Source organism: Erpetoichthys calabaricus, chromosome 8, assembly GCF_900747795.2.
Source record: "Erpetoichthys calabaricus chromosome 8, fErpCal1.3, whole genome shotgun sequence".
Lineage (NCBI taxonomy): Eukaryota > Metazoa > Chordata > Cladistia > Polypteriformes > Polypteridae > Erpetoichthys > Erpetoichthys calabaricus.
Genome location: NC_041401.2, coordinates 6,017,916 through 6,041,210, shown reverse-complemented (window position 1 = coordinate 6,041,210; position 23,295 = coordinate 6,017,916). Strand labels below are relative to the sequence as shown.

General features: G+C 43.6%; 1 protein-coding gene across 3 annotated transcripts in view; it reads left to right on the top strand.

The window, feature by feature from the left end:
- The window catches only part of cerkl (ceramide kinase-like), a 230,398-nt gene that overhangs the window by 64,623 nt on the left and 142,480 nt on the right, over positions 1-23,295 (top strand). For 2 of the 3 annotated variants that reach the window (XM_051930641.1, XM_051930643.1), the window contains exon 2: positions 8,262-8,501. The exons of the other annotated variant lie outside the window; for it this stretch is intronic. In XM_051930641.1, coding sequence (XP_051786601.1) covers positions 8,262-8,501 — 240 coding nt within the window. The remainder of the gene's footprint in view (positions 1-8,261; positions 8,502-23,295) is intronic. 3 annotated transcript variants of the gene reach the window in all.

Here is a 23,295-nt window from a genome sequence, read left to right as displayed (position 1 = left end):
TCCCTTGTTTTGCCTAACCATCTGTTTCATGCTTTCACCCCATAACAGCTAATGTGTGGAGAGAGACCTGGCACAAAAATGGCTGCCATCATATCATCCACATTTAGTGGTGGTTGAAGTGGCTGCCTACTGTGTGTGTAAAGCACTTTGAGTAGCTAGAAGAGCGCTATGTACGTACTTTTAATTCATTATTATGTACACACGGCAATACAGTTCAATGAAGTTGAACTTGAAATGTGCCACTTATCATGTCCAGGGGTGTCCAGCTCTGGTCCTGGAGGGCTAATGTGGCTGTAGATTTTCATTCTAACCGTCTTCTTAATAAGTGGCCAGTTTTCACTGCTAACTGACTTCATGCCCCTTCATTTTCACTGATGTGTTTTTAGGACTCAGCTCTTCTGAATGGCAGCCGTACAGAAATGAGATGTGAGGTGAGCCAACGGATGAGCAGCTAAATTGGGGTCCCTAACTCCAACCAGTTTCTGGATTAGGAGACGATTCTGGTTGTTAATTAAACCTGTTGTTTAATTCCATGGCTTTCTGCTTCTCTCATTCTGCCACAGCAGAACACTATTTGAAATGTTTTGACCTGAGCAGATCAGCCATACTGAGACCTTCACCTTTCTTTATTTTCAGATATTCTCTGATGGACACAGGTTAGGTGGCCTAGTGTTTGCTCATTTAGGGTCTCGTTACTTTTGAGTCTTAAATAGCAAGTCAATTAAAGTGGAGGCAAAAGAAGATAATTAGCAGCAAACACTGGTCAACAATTAAGAAGACACTTAGAATGAAAATGGATACCCCGACATATTCACTTATCTCTAATTACAGCATATATCCTATAGCTTCACACCTGCTAATTATTATGGTATGGGAGGGTAGTCCATAGGTGAGGGTAGGAACATAGACCGACTGGTAAATTGAGAGCTTTGCCTTATGGCTCAGCTCCTTTTTCACCATGATAGACCGAAGCAGAGCCCTCATCACTGCAGACGCTGCACCGAACCGCCTCTCGATCTCACGCTCCATTCTTCCCTCACTTGTGAACAAGATCCCAAGATACTTGAACTCCTCCACTTGGGGCAGGATCTCGCTCCCAACCCTGAGAGGACACTCCAACCTTTTCCGGCTGAGGACCATGGTCTCAGATTTGGAGATGCTGATTCCCATCCCAGCCACTTCACACTCAGCTGTGAACCGATCCAGAGAGAGCTGAAGATCACGGCCTGATGAAGCAAACAGGACAACATCATCTGCAAAAAAGCAGTGACCCAATCCTAGTGACCGAAAGAATGAGATCGCGAATACAAGCGGCTGAAATGAGTTTCCTCCGCAGGGTTTCTGGGCTTTCCCTTAAAGATTTGGTGAGAAGCTCAGTCATCCGGGAGGGGCTCAGAGTAGAGCCGCTGCTCCTCCACATCGAGAGGAGTCAGATGAGGTGGCTCGGGCATCTGATCAGGATGCCTCCTGGACGCCACCCTGATGAGGTGTTCTGGGCATGTCCAACTGGGAGGAGGCCCCGGGGAAGACCCAGGACACGCTGGAGGGACTATGTCTCCCGGCTGGCCTGGGAAAGCCTCAGGATTCTCCCAGAAGAGCTAGAAGAAGTGGCCGGGGAGAGGGAAGTCTGGGTATCTCTGCTCAAGCTGCTGCCCCCACGACCTGATCTCGGATAAGCTGAAGAGGATGGATGGATGGATGGAAGGTACTCACTATAGGAATCCCATACCAAATGGCATATAACAGAGACAAATGCATTGCATCTGTCATTCCAACAAATGGTACATCAGAAACATTTGTAGTAATAAAATGCTTTGCATTTCCCATTCCAACAAATGGTGTATCACAAACATTTGTACGAATAAAATGCATTGCATTTGCCATTCCAACAAATGGTGTATCACAAACATTTGTAGTAATAAAATGCATTGCATTTGCCATTCCAACAAATGGTACATCATAAATATTTGTAGTAATAAAATACATTGAATTTGCCATTACAACAAATGGTGTATCGCAAACATTTGTAGTAATAAAATGCATTGCATTTGCCATTCCAACAAATGGTACATCATAAACATTTGTAGAAATAAAATGCATTGAATTTGTTATTTGAAGATGGCACATCACAAACATTAACACTGCTTTTAAGTACCCCGTACCAAATGGCACTTTATATTAGAACAATCTGGATGAGAACAGGCCATTCAGCCCAACAACTATCACTTAATTCTCCTAAAATAATATCAGATCTAGTTTTGACAGTCCCTAAACTTCTACTGTCTACCACACTACTTTGTTTAAAAAAAGAGAGAGAGAGAGGCATATCTATATTGCACTTGTCATTCCAACAGATGGCACATCACAAACATTAACAGTGCTTTTATGAATCCCATGCCTAATGGCATATAACGGAGACAAATGCACTTGTCATTCCAACAGATGGTGCATCACAGACATTTTTAGACATAAAATGCATTGCATGTATCATTCCAACAGATGGCATATCACAAACCTTTGCAGCAGCGCATTTTACTACATTGTAATGTGACATTCGTTGGAATGACAAATGCAACGCATTTTATTACTACATGTTTTACAAAATACATTGCAGTAGATGACGCCCTGCAAATGTTAATGCTGAGTTCTGCATTGATCACTTACCCGTGTTAGATGGGTAGCGCAGCTAGTTCTGTTATATTATAACATGGACACCACAGAAGCAGTGGAAGCATTGCTGTCTCGCAGTATGGAGCCCAGGATTTGTGTCCCAGGTCCTCACTGCGTGGAATCTGCATGTCCTCCCTGTATCCATAGGGGTTTCCTCTGGGTGCACCACTTTCCTCTCACAGTCCAAAAACATGCAGATTGAGTGTATAGGTGATGCTAAATTGACCCCTGACGAGTGTATGTGTGTGTCTGTGTGTGTGTGTGTGTGTCTGTGTATGTTCACTCTGATTGGCTGGCATCCTTTCCAGGGATTATTCCTTCCTTGCATCCTACACTTGCTAGGATAGGCTGCAGGTCCCCCCCAACCCCATAACTCGGTTCAGGATTAGTCTTATTAGAAAATAGTAATGTCAAATTATAACATTTTCAAATCTGTACAATGCAATTCAGAGTTGTGGGGAGGGTTGAGCACATCCTGGCAGCATGGGGAGTGAGTACAATACTGCCCTGGATAGGGCGCATTCGTGCAGACACCCACACTGACACTCGGTCAATATGGCCTTGCCAGTTGACCTAACACAGACATCTCTTTTTGGATATGGAAGGAGGAGGAAAACCACAAAGATAAATTCTGTACGGGAAACTTGACCTGTGAGGCAGCAGCTCTCACCATCTTGCCATTATATTATATTATATTATATTATATTATATTATATTATATTCCGTTTTGATATTTAAGCCCCAGCCAATGGGATTCCTGCTGGTAAGCAGCTCTGGTTGTGATATCAGATGTCTAAAGGTCCCATTTAAAAGACTAAAATCACAACAGGCTAGGCGTTTGTAATGAAAGTGCGTTCAGATTTATTGCCTTCTGTAACCTCCCGCCTCGGCGCAGCGTGTGGCATATTCAAACAGAATTTTATTATTCTTAATTGGGGAATTAACTCGTAAGTAGTGTCAGCAGCCAGCAAGGCAGATCCACATCTCGTCGTCGAAACAGACAAGGCAGCCGGGCGGGCAGGCGGGCAGGCGGGGGCGCGCGCCGAAAATGGCTCGTCAGAGTTTCATGTATCAGGCAGGCTTAATTTTCCAGGCTGTATTTAAAAAGTGGACATGTGCAGAACCTGCGAACGCAATTAGCGTCAAGCAGATAAATCCAACTCTAATCCTGTTTACGGTCTGCATCAGACAGATGTGCCAAGATTGATTTCGACAAGGCCCCCCCATCTTATGGTGTTGTCTGTCTGTGTGTGTGTGCGTGTGCGCGCGCGCGCTCGCGCACGCGGGTGTGTGTGTCTTTTGGAGACTGTGCATGTGGGTGTGCAGGTTTTTTTATTATTATTATTAATATTTTTATTTTATTGTGTGTGTGAAATCCGACCCACCCACCGCGCCCCAGCCTCTCTGATAAGGTGCCACAAAGTGCGTTTAGTTTCTTAGCATCACTGCGCCGCCCCCCCCCCCCCCCCCCCCCCCCCCCCCCCACGTTAATACGCGCCACGCCGGCCTCTTCCTACTTCACAGACTTCCCTGTCAGGAGAGATTATCTTTATTCCCTCTAATTAATTTGATTCTTTTTGTTGAGATAGTACAATAATAGGAAGAGGCTGCTGAGTTAAATAAATAGCATGATATCCAGGAGATGTGTACCTAAATCCCTAACAGGAACAGATGGCGCGCAGTATCTTACTAAGTAATAAGAGAGGACAGTTAATGTTCTGAAACACAGACTTCCACTCGAAATGAAGCGACAAGGCGCACACGTGCTTAGAAATATGACTGTACATCGACTTAATGTTTATGGCGTTTCGGAAACATATTTAAATGCAATTTAATTGCCAGACTTTATCAAATAGTAGCAATTTCCAGCTGGAGATGACAGCGAATCACAAATCAGCGGACACGCGCGCGCGCGTCAGTTACCAGCCCGGACAAAATGACAAAAAAAAACCCCAAAAAACGGCGGCTATTGCCGAAAGAAAGAAAGAAAGAAAGAAAGAAAGAAAGAAAGAAAGAAAGAAAGAAAGAAAGAAAGAAAAAGTGCATTTATACACTAACCGATTGAAAAACTCTTAGTTTTAAACCCCAATCTGAGCGATTTTTAATTTTTTTTTAAATCGCTGCTGCAGTCCTCCATCCATCCATTTTCCAACCCGCTGAATCCGAACACAGGGTCACGGGGGTCTGCTGGAGCCAATCCCAGCCAACACAGGGCACAAGGCAGGGAACCAATCCCGGGTAGGGTGCCAACCCACCGCAGTGCACCAGTCCTTCCATTCTTTAAGCCTTCCGTATTGATTTTATAAGAGACCATGAAAAATGAATGGAGGAATCTTCTTTGCGTCAGTGCGCTATAAAGAGTGCACCACAAAGCAGACGCTGTAAAAGTTTTATGGCGCCTTTTCTAGAAAGCGCAGTTACAAAGCCACCTTACGGTGCCTCCATTTCGGACAAAATGAAAGGAACGCGCAAATATCACGAGAAGAGCCGTCAATTCTGCCAATAAGTGAATAATACAACTCGATTTGTGATAATAAATAATTAAATACATCCATCCATCCATCCATTATCCAACCTGTTTTATCCTAACTACAGGGTCACGGGGGTCTGCTGGAGCCAATCCCAGCCAACACAGAGCGCAAGGCAGGAAAAAAAACCCCGGGCAGGACGCCAGCCCACCACATAAATAATTAAATGTGTCATGAAATATATGTTTGCTGCTTATTTCTTTATGAATTTGTCACTTCATTCATTGGATGGCGCAGTAGTAGCGCTGCTATACCTCGCATTAAGGACACCAGGGTTCGCGTCCCGTGTCCTCCCTGCATGGAGTTGGCATGTTCTCCCCGTGTTACTTCCCACTGTCCAAACACATACAGGTTAGGTGAAATGGCGACACAAAACTGTGTGCGTTTGTCCTACGATGGACTGTCGCCCTGTCCAGGGTTTGTTCTTGCCTTTCACCCTGTGCTAGCTGGGAAAGGGGGTTAGAAAATGTCGTGACATTGACTCATTTCAGTGACACTCACACAACATGAAATCAGATTCATTCTCTTGCTTAAGTTCTTATTTAATGTGTTTTTTTTTACTGTTTTGTTAAGTATTATTTAGTATTTTATTTTAATAATCTTGCTTTTTTATTTTTATGCCTCCATTATTGAAGCACTTCACTCAGGGCCCCCCCCCCCCAGACTGGGGTTCATGACTTTACTGCTTATTTTTGATTCCTTTCTTTATGTTAATAGTGTTAGTCGTTTTGTTTTTTATGTGTCTATGTATCTTCTGTAATGTCCCATGTGTTTGGTGGGCCCTCAGGCCACCTGTCCATCTTCATCAACGGAGTGCCCTCAGCCTTATAAAGCCTGGGAAAACACACAGTCCCCTACAGTTCATTAAATGTGCTCATGGTGTGGTGAGCTCTCTTGAGTTTATTCCGTACTTTTGTCCATTTCTGGATATTCTGACCCCTTTTGCTTTGTTTTGCGATTACACTGGCATTTGTGATTTGGAACTGTGTTTGCAAGCCTGCATCTTGAGTTTGGGGCCAGGCTGATTTGGATAGATGAGGCCTAAGCTTTGGGTATTGACCTGAGTTTTGTTTTTGAGGTTTGCACTTTTTTTGAGTGTTTTGAACATAGCAAAGGCAATGTATACCATCCATCCATCCATCCATTATCCAACCCGCTGAATCCGAACACAGGGTCACAGGGGTCTGCTGGAGCCAATCCCAGCCAACAAAGGGCGCAAGGCAGGAAACAAACCCCGGGCAGGCTGCCAGCCCACCGCAGGGCACACACACATACACACATACACCAACCACACATTAGGGACAATTTAGGATCACCAATCCACCTAACCTGCATGTCTTTGGACTGTGGGAGGAAACCGGAGCGCCCGGAGGAAACCCACGCAGACACGGGGAGAACATGCAAACTCCACGCAGGGAGGACCCGGGAAGTGAATCTGGGTCTCCTAACTACGAGGCAGCAGTGCTATCCACTGCGCCACCGTGCCGCCCGGCAATATATACTGTAAGTAAAATTTATTATTATTATTATTTGAGTTTAGTGGGTAGGCAGAGATAGCCTAAAAACTTTAAGCATAGTTATGCTACAGCTAAGTTTGTATCCCTTTCTTATGTCTATTTTCTTTTTTTGGTTATTTTTTTAATTATTATGTAATTTCAATTAATATTTTGCCATATATTTATTATTTAGTATGTGTATATTGTGCTTCTATGTTCTCTTATGTTCCTTGTGATTGTGGGTAGACTCCCCCAAGAGGCGGGGCATACCAGATTTCGCTGCTGTAGCTCCACCCCCAGCCTATATATTTGTTTATATTTGAGACGTTTCAGGATTTCATTGACGTTAGATGAGTGCATAATTCTGAGTATTGATTTTGAGGACTTTTCTTTCTATTTTTAGTTCTGGTGTATTTGACTTTGTTTAGGATTTGTTTGCTGCGGGTTGCCCTTTCAGTCAAACCCTGCTGACTTTTTTTTTTTTACTTTGTTTCAATATTACACATAAAAATCTTCATTTACAGTATAAAGATTCTATTTTGTGCTTGTCACTCAAGCCAGAGGTTTTGATGGTTCTTCTTCCTTGAGAGGCATTTTTGATCATGTAACTTATCTTTAGAGGTTCTAAAACCAAATCCTTGCCAATTAAATTTGGGGTCAGGATGCCTGGAGTGAGGCCTGTCTTTAGGAGTGGCCTTGTTTTCTGGGTCTTTTGTAGGTCTCATGCCCTGGAATGGCTTTGAATCAGATCAGCCTTGCATGTTGGTGCCTGATGTGTGTGTGTGTGTGTGTGAGAGAGAGAGAGAGAGAGAGAGAGAGAGAGAGAGAGAGAGAGAGAGAGAGAGAGAGAGAGAGAGAGAGAGAGAGAGAGAGAGAGTTGATGAACAGAAGAATGCACTAGGGGGTCTTTAGCATGACATTTCTGGTAGGGTTTGGTGTCTGTAGTATGTCAGAAGTGGCAGAGCCATCCATAGTGCACTGGCACCACACCTACAGCTGGTGCCAGCCTTGCACCAGGATTTTTTGTGTCATGTTACAGTACAAAATTTATTATAACATATTTTGTGCTTAATTAACTTATGAACTACTTGTTTCATTATGTGCTTTTATGATCAATCAGCTGATTAATTAGTGCTGCCCTGCCTGTTGTTTTCAAAAGTAACCCCCTGAAAGGATGAACTACAACAACTGATCTGTTTGATGAGTTACATCCTGGTATTATGTTTTCAGCATGCAGCATTATATTTCTATTATACAGTGCCTTTTCAAACTACTTTCAAATCTATCTATCTATCTATCTATCTATCTATCTATCTATCTATCTATCTATCTATCTATCTATCTATCTATCTATCTATCTATCTATCTATCTATCTATCTATCTATCTATTATATAGTGCCTTTCATATCTATCTATCTATCTATTATATAGTGCCTTTTATATCTATCTATCTATCTATCTATCTATCTATCTATCTATCTATCTATCTATCTATCTATCTATCTATCTATCTATCTATCTATCTATCTATCTAATATAGTGCCATTATCTTACTTTTCCTGACAGACAATTCACCTGCCAACTCAAAGCATAGAGAAAAGTTTGTGGAAATGAAGGACATTTTTGCCGTGAAGCTGAAACGAAGACGGTCAGCAGGCCAGCAGAAAGGGGGCACCCTCTTGGGCATTACCCTCTTCCAGTGCTACAAGAAGGGAAAGAAACTGAAAGACCACACCATCCATCTGGGCAACCTGAGTGAAGACCACTGTGAGAATTGGTTTCACCATGTAAAGGACATACTGAGGAGTGAGTACAGCTTTTTAATGTTTATCTTTCAGTGCATGCTCCCAACCTAACAGTGTGTAGAAGTAAACACCAAAAGAGATCATAAAGATTTGGGGGCACCAAAGGTAACCCCATAAAGCTAATGGAAAAAAACAAAACAAAAAACCAAAGGTTTGCACAGTTTGGCCTGCAGTTTATGCAGAACATCTTTTCAGACTGAAGTTCTGTATCGACTGCCTCTAGAAGGTAGTGGAGCCAGCTGTCAGGCTGAGTTAGTGGAAGGGGTGTGTCTAATAGGTCAGAAACTGGAAATGATGTCAGAGATCGTTCAGCCATCTATCCCTCAATCTGCAGAAGAAAAGCAGAAGTAGTTAGATATAGCGCCACCCCATGGCTCAGAGTAGAATTACCATTGTTTGAGCCATGAAGTTGCAGGTCTATCTATCTATGTAATTATATTATGTAGTGTCTATCTATCTATCTATCTATCTATCTATCTATCTATCTATCTATCTATCTATCTATCTATCTATCTATCTATCTATCTATCTATCTATCTATCTATCTATCTATCTCAAAACAATAAAATGAGAGGATCAAAGCAAAGAGTTGGGACACCAAGTTGGTATCCCCATTTAATGGTGGTGTAATAAAAGAATTCAAAAGACAACAGACACAAGGGTGTAAATATTGTGCTGTTAACAAATGAAAAAGTGTGACTTCTGAGTAGGACCTCCCGTCTTCCTTAGTCACAGGTTCTGAATGAATGCCCACTTCTAGTGGCTTCCAGGTGTTTATTGAGCAGTCCCGGAAGCTTTATTGATGGAAGTGGAAATGAGATCGCACATCACCCGGACACTGAGTGATGCCATAAGAGTTCTTTCTGCCTTGATCGTCTCCGTCATTGTGCATCGCACCTCCGCTTATGCCAAGTCATCTCTTTGTATCGTGACCTGCAGATGTTATTGTAAAATCTGTTCCTTTATATTTTGGATGACTGCCCGAAGGTCTGGTTGGCTTTCCTGTCTCCTTCATATGAAATCCTGCCGACTACGCCAATGTGATCTGGAAGAAAGTCACGAGGAAACATTAAACGGGTTGGAGTACCAGCTGGTAAATCCTTTTTAATGATGGGAATAAAAGAGGGGAAGATAAATGGCACACCAGGTCGCAAAAATGGGTTGGAATTCAGGTCGTCAAAACACAGAGGTGAGGGATCAATCCTTCCACCTTCATAGATGGTGCTCTAGTGAACATCCACTTCAGGTGATTGAGGTGTGTATGGCACCAACCCGGAAGGGGTGAAGTTAATGGTGGAGGAGGACGCTGAGTCATACATCATCCCACTGGCGACCATTCATAATGGCTAACACGGTACAACACCCTAGTACTACAAATGAAAAAAGGAAATGTACCAACAGTGCCCCCTGTCTGCTTGGGGTTGTATTGCTTACCGTACTGCAGCCCTAAAGATGTCACTTAATCCCTTATTTATGACACTATATAAATATATAAACTGTATAATATTGTAAAAATGGACAGGGTAAGAAAAAAATGAGGTGGGAGTCCAGCAGGAAATCACATTTAATATGAAAAGTGACAAATTGTCAAATCGTGACCAGAGGGCCATAAGGAGCTCCGTTCTCCCCTGTTTCAGGTAGCTGAGAGTGTGGTGGCGCGGGAGGATCGGCACTTGTGGCACTTTGGCTGAAAGTCACTTCTAGTCCCCTCTAAGGGAAATGGAAAACCGTGTTACTGATGGTGAACCCGCACCCACACCCATAAGACACTTTTTCCATATTACATTTGTGCCGTTGTCCCGGTGTGAGATATGTGTTGTGTGCTTTCCATGCAACTCATTTCATCTTTGCACTAAATTAAATTTGGGGGTCCGTGGTGACGCAGTTATTCAGTTAGAGATACAACCTTTAAAGGTGGGCATTCAGTTAGGTAGGCAGCACATAAGAGAAAGAGAGAAAGAAGACCACAGTCATGGCACGACAAGGGGCACACTCCTGTGCAGGGTCTCTCAGGATTAAAATGAGGGTTTGCCAACCTTTGCACTTGCTTTCTATTTTATGTGGCATCTTTCACATTGATCATCACTATGACAACACTCACATGTAACAATTTACACTACAAGATCCCTCAGATAGACAGTGGCATAATGATTGAGCCTGGTGCTGTGCCACCTGGGGTACAGTGGATAGCTGGCATGTGGCTGTTCTTTGTCCCGTGTACCTTTAGGGCATTCAGTGGTGCTTGACCGTTAGTGAACCCTTGCGTATTTTCCATATTCTGTCATAAATGAGACATTGATTTACACGCCTGTCCTAAAAGTGGGTGAAGAGAACACAAATGAGACAATAATGTCACACTTGGTCATTTATTGAGGACCCCCCCCTCCCCCCACTCCAGTATTAAAAGTATGCAAGCCTTTGCTTGTGGTATTTGGTGTGACCCCCTTTTGCAACAATAACTGCAGCCAAACATCTCCGGGTGGTCTTGATCACGCCTGCACGTCACCTTGGTGGAGTTTTAGCCCCCAGTCCTCCATACAGATTGGCCTTGACTTGGGGGGGTGCTGCTGGGTTTCCTCAAATGAGCCGCCCACTGCAGGTCCCCTCCACGACATTTCTGTGGAGTTCAGGTCAGGACTTTGACTTTTTATTTTATTCCTCTTCAAGCCCTCTTTGGTAGAGTGACTCGTGTGCTGGGGCTCGTGGTCCTGCTGTTTGCTGTAGTTTCTCTTTTGATGTACAGTTGTGGCCAAACGTTTTGAGGATGACACAAATACGAATTTCACAAAGTTTGCTGCCTCAGTTTTTATGATGGCCATTTGCATTGAATCCAGAATGTTCTGACGAGCGATCAGATGAATTGCAATGAATTACAAAGTCTCTCTATGCCATGAAAATAAACTTAATCCCAAAAAACCACTGCACGTCAGCCCTGCCACAAAATATAACCTGCTCATGTCATTTCAGTGATTCTCTTGTTAGCACGGGTGACAGTGGTGACAAGGACAAGGCTGATTGAGTTACAATAGAGAGGTGAAGAAGGCTTCAAGGGGCACAAGAAAGTCCAGCAAGCGCCAGCAGCGTTGACTCAGCTGCGGGCACTGCCAGGGCAGAGCTTAGTCAGGAATGGCACCAGGCAGGTTAGGAGTGAGGTGAAGACTTTTGGAGAATGGCCTGGTGGGTGTCAAGAAGGGCAGCAAAGAAGCCAAGATAAGCATCAGGGACGCACTGATATTCTGCGCCACAATATTTTTGCTTCTTGAACACAGTTGGGTGTTTCTTGTAGATTTTTGGGTGCTGATCACGAATATCACATCAAAATTCACCCATCATGTACCTTTTCAGAGAAATCTTCAGTTTCATGATTTTTTCTACTATTTGTATCCAAACATTTTCGCTCCCGTAAGTGACTTATCAACAACGGTTTGTGCAGCCCGGGCATGTCCAGCCATGGAATCAGAGGTCAGGTTGGAAGCTATTCTGTGGAAGTTGACATCCTGGGCAGGTCTGAAGGAGCTTGACGCTGTCTCAGCGTGTTATAAAGGTGGCTGGCATACACCGATCCTGCTCATTGGCTTAATATCAACAGTCAGTGTGTATGTAGAGTATCAGTATAGTAAAGTAGAGTATCTGTAGCAATAGAACAGTAAGTAAGCTTGATGCTATAGATGTTGGATGATATGTCTCGTCAATGTCGTGATACATTCTGCTCTATCTGTGGCGACACGTCGGATGACTGCTCTCGTGAAGAAAGCTTATCATCTGTATTTTGGCTGGTGATCAAGACAAGGAATGGGCGCCTCACATTTGCTGTGCGGCACGTGCTGCCAGTCTGAGAGCCTGGCTCAGAGGCTCTTGAATGACGATGCCATTTGCTGTTCCAATGATATGGCAAGAACAGAAAGATCATATGACCGACTGTTACTTCTGTTTGACTAATGTCTCTGGTTTCTCTTTCAAAAACAAGAAGTCAATTGAATATTCTAATCTGCATTCAGCAGTGAGACCCGTACCACATGACTTATGACAGTCTTCCAATTCCGAAACCCCCAGAGGATTGGACCTTACACGAACCAGATGAAGAAACTGCAATGCAGGGTACTGACAGTGACATTGACCCGTGCTCATCAGGCGATCCACATCTGATAACCCTTACACTGGCTCCCGGTTAAGTTTAGGGCAGATTTCAAAATCCTTCTTTTAACATATAAAGCATTAAATGGCCGAGGTCCGGCTTACTTGTCTGAACTTATCATGACTTACAAACCTCAGCGCACATTAAGATCTCAAGATGCCGGTCTGCTTATGGTTCCAAGGATTAATAAAATAACAGTGGGAGGTCGAGCTTTTAGTTACAGGACCCCCTAAGCTATGGAGTGGTCTGCCTGCTACTATAAGAGATGCCTCTTCACTCTCAGGCTGAAGATTCACTACTTCAGTTTAGCACACCCTGCCTAGAGCTGCTGATTAACTGTACAGACTGCATCTCTGTTGTCAGTCATTAGCACTAAAATATAAGTAACATGAGAGTTAGAATTTGTTACTAACCCTCACCTGTTCTGCTTCTCTTCTTGGTACTCAAATGTGGCACTTGGTGCCACGGTCCACCTGCCAAGTTGTTTTGCCTGCCTAAAGTAAAGTCATCTCTGATGGAGGATCACAGGAATCGTGAGAAAGAGGGGTCCTTTCATAGGATTGGCTGGCCCAGCACTGTTTCAGCCGTGGAATGGCCAAATGGGGGAGGCAGTTTGATGGATGAGGTCTCCAAGAGTCTAAAATTATCCAAATCTTATTATGTGATATCATCTACTGTTAAATTCTGCTCCGTACTTCTAAAAAATTTTAAATTTTTTATTGAGGATTTGTTCTGTTCTGTGTATTGTATTGTATTGACCTGGAAAGGGGTCTCTCTTTGAACTGCCTTTCCGGAGGTTTCTTCCATTTTTTTATTCCTTGAGGATTTTTTCCTTGTCTTCTTAGAGAGTCGAGGCTGGGGGGCTGTCAAGAGGCAGGGCTGTTAAAGCCCATTGCGGCACTTCTTGTGTGATTTTGGGCTACAGAAAAATAAATTGTATTATCAATTAGACAGTAATGTGAACGTCTTTTAGGGATTCAGTTAGAGTTGCAGTCAGAAGGTGGATGTTGTGCTGCCTCGTCGTCATTCTTGTTTCGGCGTTGCTAGGCAAATTTGTTGATTCGGGTGTTTTGAGCACTGAAACCTGCGTCTCCTGTGCCTCTTTGTTATCCGCTCTCTTAACGGCAGCCCTTTTCATGGGGTGTGCCACTATTCACGTGAATTAGGCATTCGCCTAGGGCAGGGGTCGCCAAGTCCAGTCCTGGAGGACTAGGGTGGCTTCTGGTTTTCATTCTAACCCTTTTCTTAATCAGTGACCTGTTTTTGCTGCTAATTAACGTCTTTTGAATTAATTTTAATTGATTTGCTCTTGAAAACTCAGACCCCTTATTTGTTTCTTTTCCTTAATTAGCAGCCAAACAATAGTGAGATATAAAATGAGCCAAAACAACTGGTGCCCATCATACAGTATCTGAAAAAAAAGAAAACGATGAAGGCCTCGAGAATGTTAATCTGCTCTTAGAAAAGAGAAAATCAGCAATTTCGGAAATGTTTGCTAATGCAGCACAAGAGCAGCAACAAGCCACAAAATTAGAGAACGGGTTTAATTAACGACAGGAATTGGCACCTCATTAAGCAGCTGGTTGGAGTGAAATTGCTTGGAGTTTGAGGCCCTGACTGAGTTGCTCTTCTCTTGGCTCCCTCACTTCACATTTCAGTTCTGTTTGGGTGCCATTGAAGGAAAGAAACGAAGCAGAGGAACGACGAAGAAATTCAGGAGAACAAATCTTAAAAAAGCAATTCAATTGAAATGAATTCACAAAAAGTTAATTAACAGCACAAACAGGGCAATCGATTAAAAAGGGTTAGGATGAAAATCTGCAGCCATGGTGGGCCTCCAGGACCGGACTTGGTGACCCCTGGCCTAGAGCACATATCATAAGGCTGGGGTGGGGGGATATCCAGTCGAATGGGTTAGCTACCACACAGTTGGTTGGCACACTAATAAGCTTGGCCTAGGATGCAAAATAACCTGGCACTGGCATGGGGTGTGATGCAACATTTACGGTGAAGTCACATTTAGCAATTGATATCTTCGCAAATATATCTGCTGATTCTGTAAAGCGTGACTCCTACTTGATCATCGTGACTGAACACAGAGAGCACACACATCACCAGCGACTAAGGACTGTTCACTTGTACCACTCATCTATTGATGGCATTAGATAGATAGATAGATAGATAGATAGATAGATAGATAGATAGATAGATAGATAGATAGATAGATAGATAGATAGATAGATAGATAGATAGATAGGAGCCCATTAAACTGTTAAAGCCCATTGCGGCACTTCCTGTGTGATTTTGGGCTATACAACAAATAAACTGTATTGTATTGTATTGATAACACAGATGGGCCAAAGAGTCGCACTATTCTCGACTCCATAAAAAGTTAGTTCCAAGACAGAAAAATGTGGCACCTGAATCGCTTGTCGACCCGGCAAAGATTTTTTTGCCTCCTCTTCACATAAAACTGGGACTCATGACGAACTTATGCAGGAATATGGAAAATTCCACAGGGCATCACTAACTTTCAAGCACTTCTTTGGCGTCCAGCTTGTCAAATCTTCTCTGACAGAGTAGCATTTTTAAAATGCATGTTAGGGTGCAATTCACCCAGGAGTAGCCAGGGGGCCACCTCATTCCCCAAAACAGCTTTGAAGTTGACCTCACGGTGGCTCTCTGGTTGAACTCGAAATGCGTCCCTTCCAGTTTCCTTCAAGTCTTGATTTAACTTGTCCACTGTGTGAAAAAGTTAATGGATTGGTAGAGTTAATAGATTTGAAGGGGGGGGGGGAGTGGTGATGGCAGTGAGGAGATGAAGGTGGCACACCTACTGGTCAGTCAGCAGCCATTTCATGACAAGTGAGGTCCAGTCTTGAAGTGCATGGGCCCCCCCCTCCTTGAGCTCATCCCTTCCTTGCATTCAAGTTAGTGTAAGGTGGGCTAAAAGTCGAGGATGTTGCCAATCACGCCACCTCTTGGTTGTGAGCCCAGATGAATCCTCATGTAGGCAACCGAGGACAATGGAAGCCTACTTTTGTTTTTTTTTTTTTATTATTGTTATTCTTTTAGGAAGCGACCATAAGTGTGTCCAGCTGACATGGTGGCTATTCTGGGTCATGTGACCCCAGAGGAATATAAAGAGGGTCCGGGTGAAGCCCACAAGCAGTTCATTCGTAGTCACCAGGTAGGAGAGGAGATATCTGACCCTGACATTTAAGAAGATCCCTGGGGTCGGGTAAATTTAGGTACCTGAAGAGGACCCTCTAATTACAAAAGCCCAAGTCGCACTCTGCTTTGCAGAGCGCCACCTAGTGGCCACAAGGGACGATCAGATTTGTAATGTGGTTTGAGATGTATGGCATGAGTAGTGAGCGAGTAAAGAAAAAAACGTGTAAAAAGATGCAGAAGAGACCCTAGAAATGTGTTGTGGTTCAGACACATTGCAGCCCTTTGCCAGCCTCTTGGTTCAACTGTATGGCAGCATGTGCCAGCCTGTGCCCAAGTCTCAGCGGCCGAATGCTGCTGGTGGCAGCACCCCCACTCCTACGCCTTCGCGCACTCACCTCACCCCATAACGCCTTTCCTTTTAGACCTTGGACCCTCGGTGTGTTTTCTGCTTCACCGATTTAAACAGATAGCAGTGACAAGACAAACAAATACCAGCTGCCAGGGAACAGCACGGCACGCAGTGTGGACATTAGTGTGAAGGGGGCGTGGGGCCCATCTAGCCAACTGGGTATGCTTTACATGTGCAATGAATTTAGGCCTGAGCTCCTCAGATAAAAAAAAATAATACATAAGTCAACCTGCTTTTTGCTTGTATATAGTGCCTTTCACTGTTGATGGGGACTCTACGGAGATTCCTAGACATCCGAGGGAATGCAGACCTGACCTTGAGCATATTGCGGATGCCTTGGTCTGTGTGCAGTTTGCATGTTCTCCCAGTGTCCCTGGGGATATTTCTCCTACTTCTCCATTTTTCTTCCCACATCTCCAAAGATGTGCTGGTTAGTTTAAAAAGTGACTTTAAATCAGCCCAAAGTGTGTGCCAGTGTAGGTGTGGGTGTGTATGGGCACCATAATGGACTGGCACCCCCTTCCAAGATTGTTTAATAATTAATGACATTTTGATAGCGCTTGCCTAACTCCTCAAAGTGCTTTAGACAGAGAGTGGGGAGACACTTCAGCTTCAGGAGCATCCACCTTGATGATGCCACGGTGGTCATTTATGTGCCAGTATGCTCAGCATGCATTAATAATTACACAGGGAAGAAGTGAGAGAGAAAGTTAACCGATTAGAGACAGGGGATAATTAGGGGGCCGGAATGATCAGACAATTTAATAGGAACACCAGGAATCACCCTATGCTTTTCAAAAGATGCCCAGGGATCTTTAATGACCATAGACGGTAAGGAGCTCACTTTTATGTCTTATCTGAAGATGGCATTGGGGCATTGGGATCCACATTCAGACCACAGGATAAGTGCCCTCTACTGGCATCCAGCTGCAACCCAAGCTGTTCCTAGATGTTCTCTCATCCAAGTGCGGGCCAGGTCTGAATACGCTTAACTTCAAGTGGACGCTTAACTTCAAGTGCAGCTGATGTGGCAACTGCCATTCTTCAATCAAATCATCAATGAACTTTGGTCACCTGTTTGAGTGAGAAACCAAGGGGGCAATTACTTTTTCACAGATGTTGAATAAATCCATCCATCCATTTTCCAACCCACTGAATCCAAACACAGGGTCACAGGGATCTGCTGGAGCCAATCCCAGCCAACACAGGGCACAAGGCAGGAAACAATCCCGGGCAGGGTGCCAACCCACCGCAGGACACACACAAACACACACAGTAGGGCCAATTTAGAATCGCCAATCCACCTAACCTGCATGTCTTTGGACTGTGGGAGGAAACCGGAGCGCCCGGAGGAAACCCACGCAGACACGGGGAGAACATGCAAACTCCACGCAGGGAGGACCCGGGAAGCGAACCCAGGTCCTCAGGTCTCCTAACTGCGAGGCAGCAGCGGTACCCACTGTGCCACCGTGCCGCCTGTTGAATAAATTCATGACCTAAATATATTAAGTCAGCGGTTCTCAAACTGTGTGGCGCGCCCTGAAGTAACAAAAAAGGGGGCGTGAAAGTTGCCATATGTGGCGTAATTTCGCTATTCATATGGAAATTTGAAACATGTAGCGGTGTATCGGCAGCAAAAAATATAGGAATAAATTTTATTAGGGTTTCAAAAAAACGTTAGGGGGGCGCCATTAAAACTGTTATGAAAACTCGGGTCGCAAATACTTAAAGGTTGAGAAACACTGCATTAAGTAATATCGTTGAAATGATGTTGATGGGGACACTGGGGAGATTCAGAGACATCAGTGCGAGTATGCAGGACTGATTTGCATATTTCTAATGTCTTGGTCTCCTCCGTGTCTGTGTGCAGTTTGCATGTTCTCCCAGTGCCAGTGTATGTGTGTGTGTTTTTTTTCCTAGTACTTCATTTTTCTTCCCACATCCACAGAGATGTGCTGTTTGAGTTAAATGATGACACTAAATTAGCCCAGTGAATGCCAACACTGGTGTGCATATAATGCACTGGCACCCCCTCCAGGATCGGCTCCTGCCTTCCACCCAATGCTGCCAGGATAGACTCCAGCACCACATAACCCTTGCTTAGATTAAGCAGGACTGAGGATGTTATGCTTTACTGTATGTTATGTCTTTCACTTTGCTAATAAGTCCATAATTACTGGTCCCATTTCGGGCGGCACGGTGGCGCAGTGGGTAGCGTTGCTGCCTCGCAGTTAGGAGACCTGGGTTCGCTTCCCGGGTCCTCCCTGCGTGGAGTTTGCATGTTTTCCCCGTGTCTGCGTGGGTTTCCTCCTGGCGCTCCGGTTTCCTCCCACAGTCCAAAGACATGCAGGTTAGGTGGATTGGCGATTCTAAATTGGCCCTAGTGTGTGCTTGGTGTGTTTGTGTGTGTCCTGCGGTGGGTTGGCGCCCTGCCCGGGATTGTTTCCTGCCTTGTGCCCTGTGTTGGCTGGGATTGGCTCCAGCAGACCCCCGTGACCCTGTGTTCGGATTCAGCGGGTTGGAAAATGGATGGATGGATAGTTCAATTTCTTTTATTTTTCCAGCTGGCGCACAGGCAGATAAACTAACTTGCTCGTGTTCCCCAGTTTCATTAATAAATTTCATCCAATAAGACATCAAATAATAATAAAATACATTGTAGATTATTATACTTGTGCTCTCTCTCTCTCTCTCTCTAATGAACAGCGCGGTGAAAATGACGTCAGACCCGGAGGCTCGGAAAACGGCGATGCGCAAACGGCACCGTGTAAACCAAGCGGTGAAAACGTTGGCTCAGAATGACGTGCAATTTTGAAAGTTGTGAATGGCTTATTTCTGAAATGGTCTATTTAATAAGTTTGGGCCAACTACAGATAACTGAAAACCGCGGAAACAGAATCTGCGGATAAGGGGCTTCTACTGTATTCCCCACTATAAGAGGCACTGTCTAAAACTAAATGACTAGCTAGGAGCCCTCTAACATAACGTATGCAATATTACTATAAAAGGCACTATATAAAACTAAACGAATTGATAAGTGTCCTATGAGGTGACTTATGTAATACTGATCACTATGAAAGGCACTATATAGAACTAAATGATTAGCTAGAAGCTCTCTAATTTGACTTATGTAATGTGGATCACTATGGAAAGCACTATGTAAAATTAAACATATCCTCTTTTATGGCTCATGCAATATAGATTACTATGAAAGGCACTATATAAAATGTAATGATTTGCTAAGCATCTTTTGACGTGGCTTAGTAATGTATAGTGCCTATGAAAGGCACTATATAAATAAAACTAAATGATTATCTTAAGAGTTCTGTGAGATGGTTTATTTAATATTGTTCACCATGAAAGATGTTTTAGGAAACTAAACAATTTGCTAAGAGGCTTATTTCATAATATATATAACTAGACAAAAAGAACGTTTCGACAACGTAAGATGAAACGTGCACGAGTTTGTGTCAGTAGTGTATGAAGAACAAATGATAAGTAAGAAATAAATAAGAAAGTGATGTAAGTAATGATAATTAACTAAGAGGTTTGGGATATGTATGACTTTATCACGGCAAAAAATACTGTACACTTAAAAAAGACATGCTATCTATGACAACGTTTTTTGTTTGTATACCGGAGGCCTGTCAGTATGCAACTAAAGTTGTAAAATCTCTCTATAGACTACATTTTTTGTGGAGACACTCGCACTGTTTGGTAGTAATTTCCCTTGATGTGGCCCATCTTTAACTTGCGTCTTCACATCACTCGCCCTCTGAAAGTACTTAATAATAAAATGTTCTTACGTATTATTTTGAGTGTGGGGGTTGGCTGTGATCGGGGCTAATATCCTACGACTGAGCGGAAGGATTTGGGATTTCAGAATAATAATCCCGAAATGCGTAGGTTAAATCCGCCGCCTGCCACGATGAAGCAAAATTTCTCTTTAGAGGCATTTGTATAAGTTGGAAGTGAGACGAACTTTGAAATGTTTAAGTCATGAATGTACCTGTTGAAGACAGTTGTATAATGCGTAAACTAAATCCGCCGCCTGCCGCGATGTTGGGGTTGGATTTCGGTTTCGTAAGGTTTTTCGGAGCAAAAGGCGACTGCGCATTCGGCTTCGGACTGACGTCAGTGGGTGCGCAGAAGGCGACTGCGCATTCGGCTTCGGACTGACGTGAGTGAGTGAGTGAGGAGGCAGGCGAATTATGTATTAAGATATTGCTCAATTTGAAAGACACTATATAAAACTAAACGATTTGTTAAGACTCCTCTGACATGGCTCATATAATACTGCTCACTATGACAGGCGCTACATAAAAAGAAATGATTAGCTAAGAGCCCTCCGATTTAGATTATGTAATATAGCTCAACCATGAAAGGCACTATATAAAACTAAACAATTTGCCAAGAGGTCTCTGACATGGCTTTGTGTTGTCTCATTCACTTAGAAAGACGCTTTATAAAACTAAACAATCTGCTCTGACTTGGCCCACTATGAAAGGCACTATAAGATAAAGACTAATTGTTTAAATGTTTAGTTAAGTCCATCCATCCATCCATTATCCAACCCGCTATATCCTAACTACAGGGTCATAGGGGTCTGCTGGAGCCAATCCCAGCAAGTACAGGCTGCAAGGCAGGAAACAAACCCCGGGCAGGGCGCCAGCCCACCGCAGTGTTTAGTTAAGTGCCCTCTGATATAGCATATGTAAAATAGCACACTCTGAAGTGCATGCTGTAAAACTCAATCATCAGTTGAGATAAATTATTTAATATTGCTCGCATGAAAGGCACTATAAAAAAATACATGATTAGCTAAGAACCCTCTGACAGAGCTTATGTTGCAAACTGCCACATTCTGCATTGTTAAAGGGACTTGACTTGAAAGGCGCTATATATTACTAAATGACTTACTAAGAGTTCTTTTAACTTGGATTTTGTAACCTGATTCACAGAGAAAAGAACTATAAACTATCCATCCATCCATCCATCCATCCATTTTCCAACCCGCTGAATCCGAACACAGGGTCACGGGGGTCTATACAATGCTAAATGATTTGATTTGAGTCCCTCATATAATTTTGCTCACTATGAAAGGCACTATATAAAAAGGAAATGATTTGCTAAGAGTCCTCTGAGGTGGCATATGTAACAATAGCTCCCCGTGAAAGCCGCTGTATAAAACTAAATGATTTGCTAGGAGTGCTCTGACAAGGTTTCTGTAATATAGCGGGCTATGAAAGGCACTATATAAGACTAAATTATCTAGTCCTCAGACATGGCTTAAGTGGTCTTGCTCACCTGCGGGGTGTTTTTAAAGCCTTTATAAAACTGTCAAGAGCCTTGCAATAAGGTTCATTATGAGAGGCACTATATAAAGACCGATGGCTGTGTAAAGCGGTCGTTCTAATTGAAGGGGTGCGTATAACAACGGAGTATTTTAAAGAGTTTTGTATCCGTGGATTGCTTTACAACACTTGTGAAAGGCACTATGAAGACTGACGCCTGTGTAAACAGACTTGTTCATAGGTCGCACTAGAAGAATTCATAGAAGGGCTGCCTTTAAAGGTCTGTTGAATGCAATGGGGCGCATTGTGAAAGGCACTATATACAAAGACTAATTTTTGTCTCAAAGTCTCGGTGGTCCCATTTGATAGACACACTATAAAGACCGATTGCCTCCCGTTAGCATTTGCTCATCTGTTAGGAGGTGCGCCGTTGTGGCTTTGGACTTCAAACCCTGAGGTCGTGGGTTCAAATATCGCTAGTGACGCAGTTTGACGTTGCGCAAGGCACGCCTTCTACCTGCCCTCCAATTGTTTGAAAATGAAACCTCACATTCTGTATGTTAAGTCGCTTTGGATAAAGGCGTCCGCCAAATAATAAGAATAATAAAAGTTTTTGGCGCTTTTAAATCTTTCGTCGCGCGGGCTGAACGTCTCCGGACTGTAGCAGCAGGTGGGCGAGTCGCCAAAAAAGACATTTATTAGGGGAGAAAAAACGAGAAATTTGACAAGGCGGCTGAGGCAGACGCGGACAGGAGATTAGCAGCCCTCCCAGTTTACTCGACCAGTTAATCCTCACATTGACAGGAGCCGCGTCACCGCCGCCCGCCCGCAACAAAAAACAACCAAATCAGCTGACGGAGGGTGGGCTTAAAGCAGCGCTTTACACCAATTAGGCAGATATAGGGGGGGGAAATAATATAATAATGTGACGTAAGCATTGTGAGCCCCGTTTGGAGTGATCCCCCCACCCGAAAGTTTAACCGTGGCCTGCAGCGTTCACTCTTGCTTGTGAATTTCGAGACTCGCTCACGTGGGTTCGAGTAATTCCCAACGCGCCTTTGATTTGTAAAGCACTTTGGATATAAGAAGGCACCACCGTGGAGCATTTGAAAATCTCATAAAAAGGTCCTGCTTCTTTAATTTGTTTATCGGAATCACCCTGCGCCCAAACTCACCAGACAGACTGTTGACGACTTTATGATCTTCACCCTCCTGATTAATCCTGAAAATACGATTTGCGCGAGTGCCCTTGAAATTAAACGGAGCTATATATAGGATTGGGGGTGGGGGGACTGTGCTTTAAAACACCTATCATTGGGGGAATTTCGTCTAAACGAATTTACCGTTCCGTACATATAGGGGCTGTCCAACGTGTTTACTGTCCGGACAGTTTCGAGTAGATTTGTGAAAAAGCTCGGCACTCGTCAGTTCCTGATTTGCCTTTAAACTTCGTTGACCGGAAGTGCGGCCAGCAATATGTATGAAGCGAGTCACGAAACGCCCACAACGTCCATCGAACCCCCAATGATATCCAAATAGATGTAAAGCCAGAGCGCCATACGTCACCGCAGGTTTTGGACAAAATAAAATAAATATGCAAATAAAAGTAATGCGAAATGTGGCAATAAATAAAGAATGAGGGCAGTATGTGAATGTCGCAGAATATATGTATGTATTTATTTGTTTCTTTAACTTTCTATGCTACCTGTCTAAGATTGGATTAAATCTAAACAGTCATTGTAGACCTCAGTCTTAACATTTACAGCATGCCATGCAGTGCATA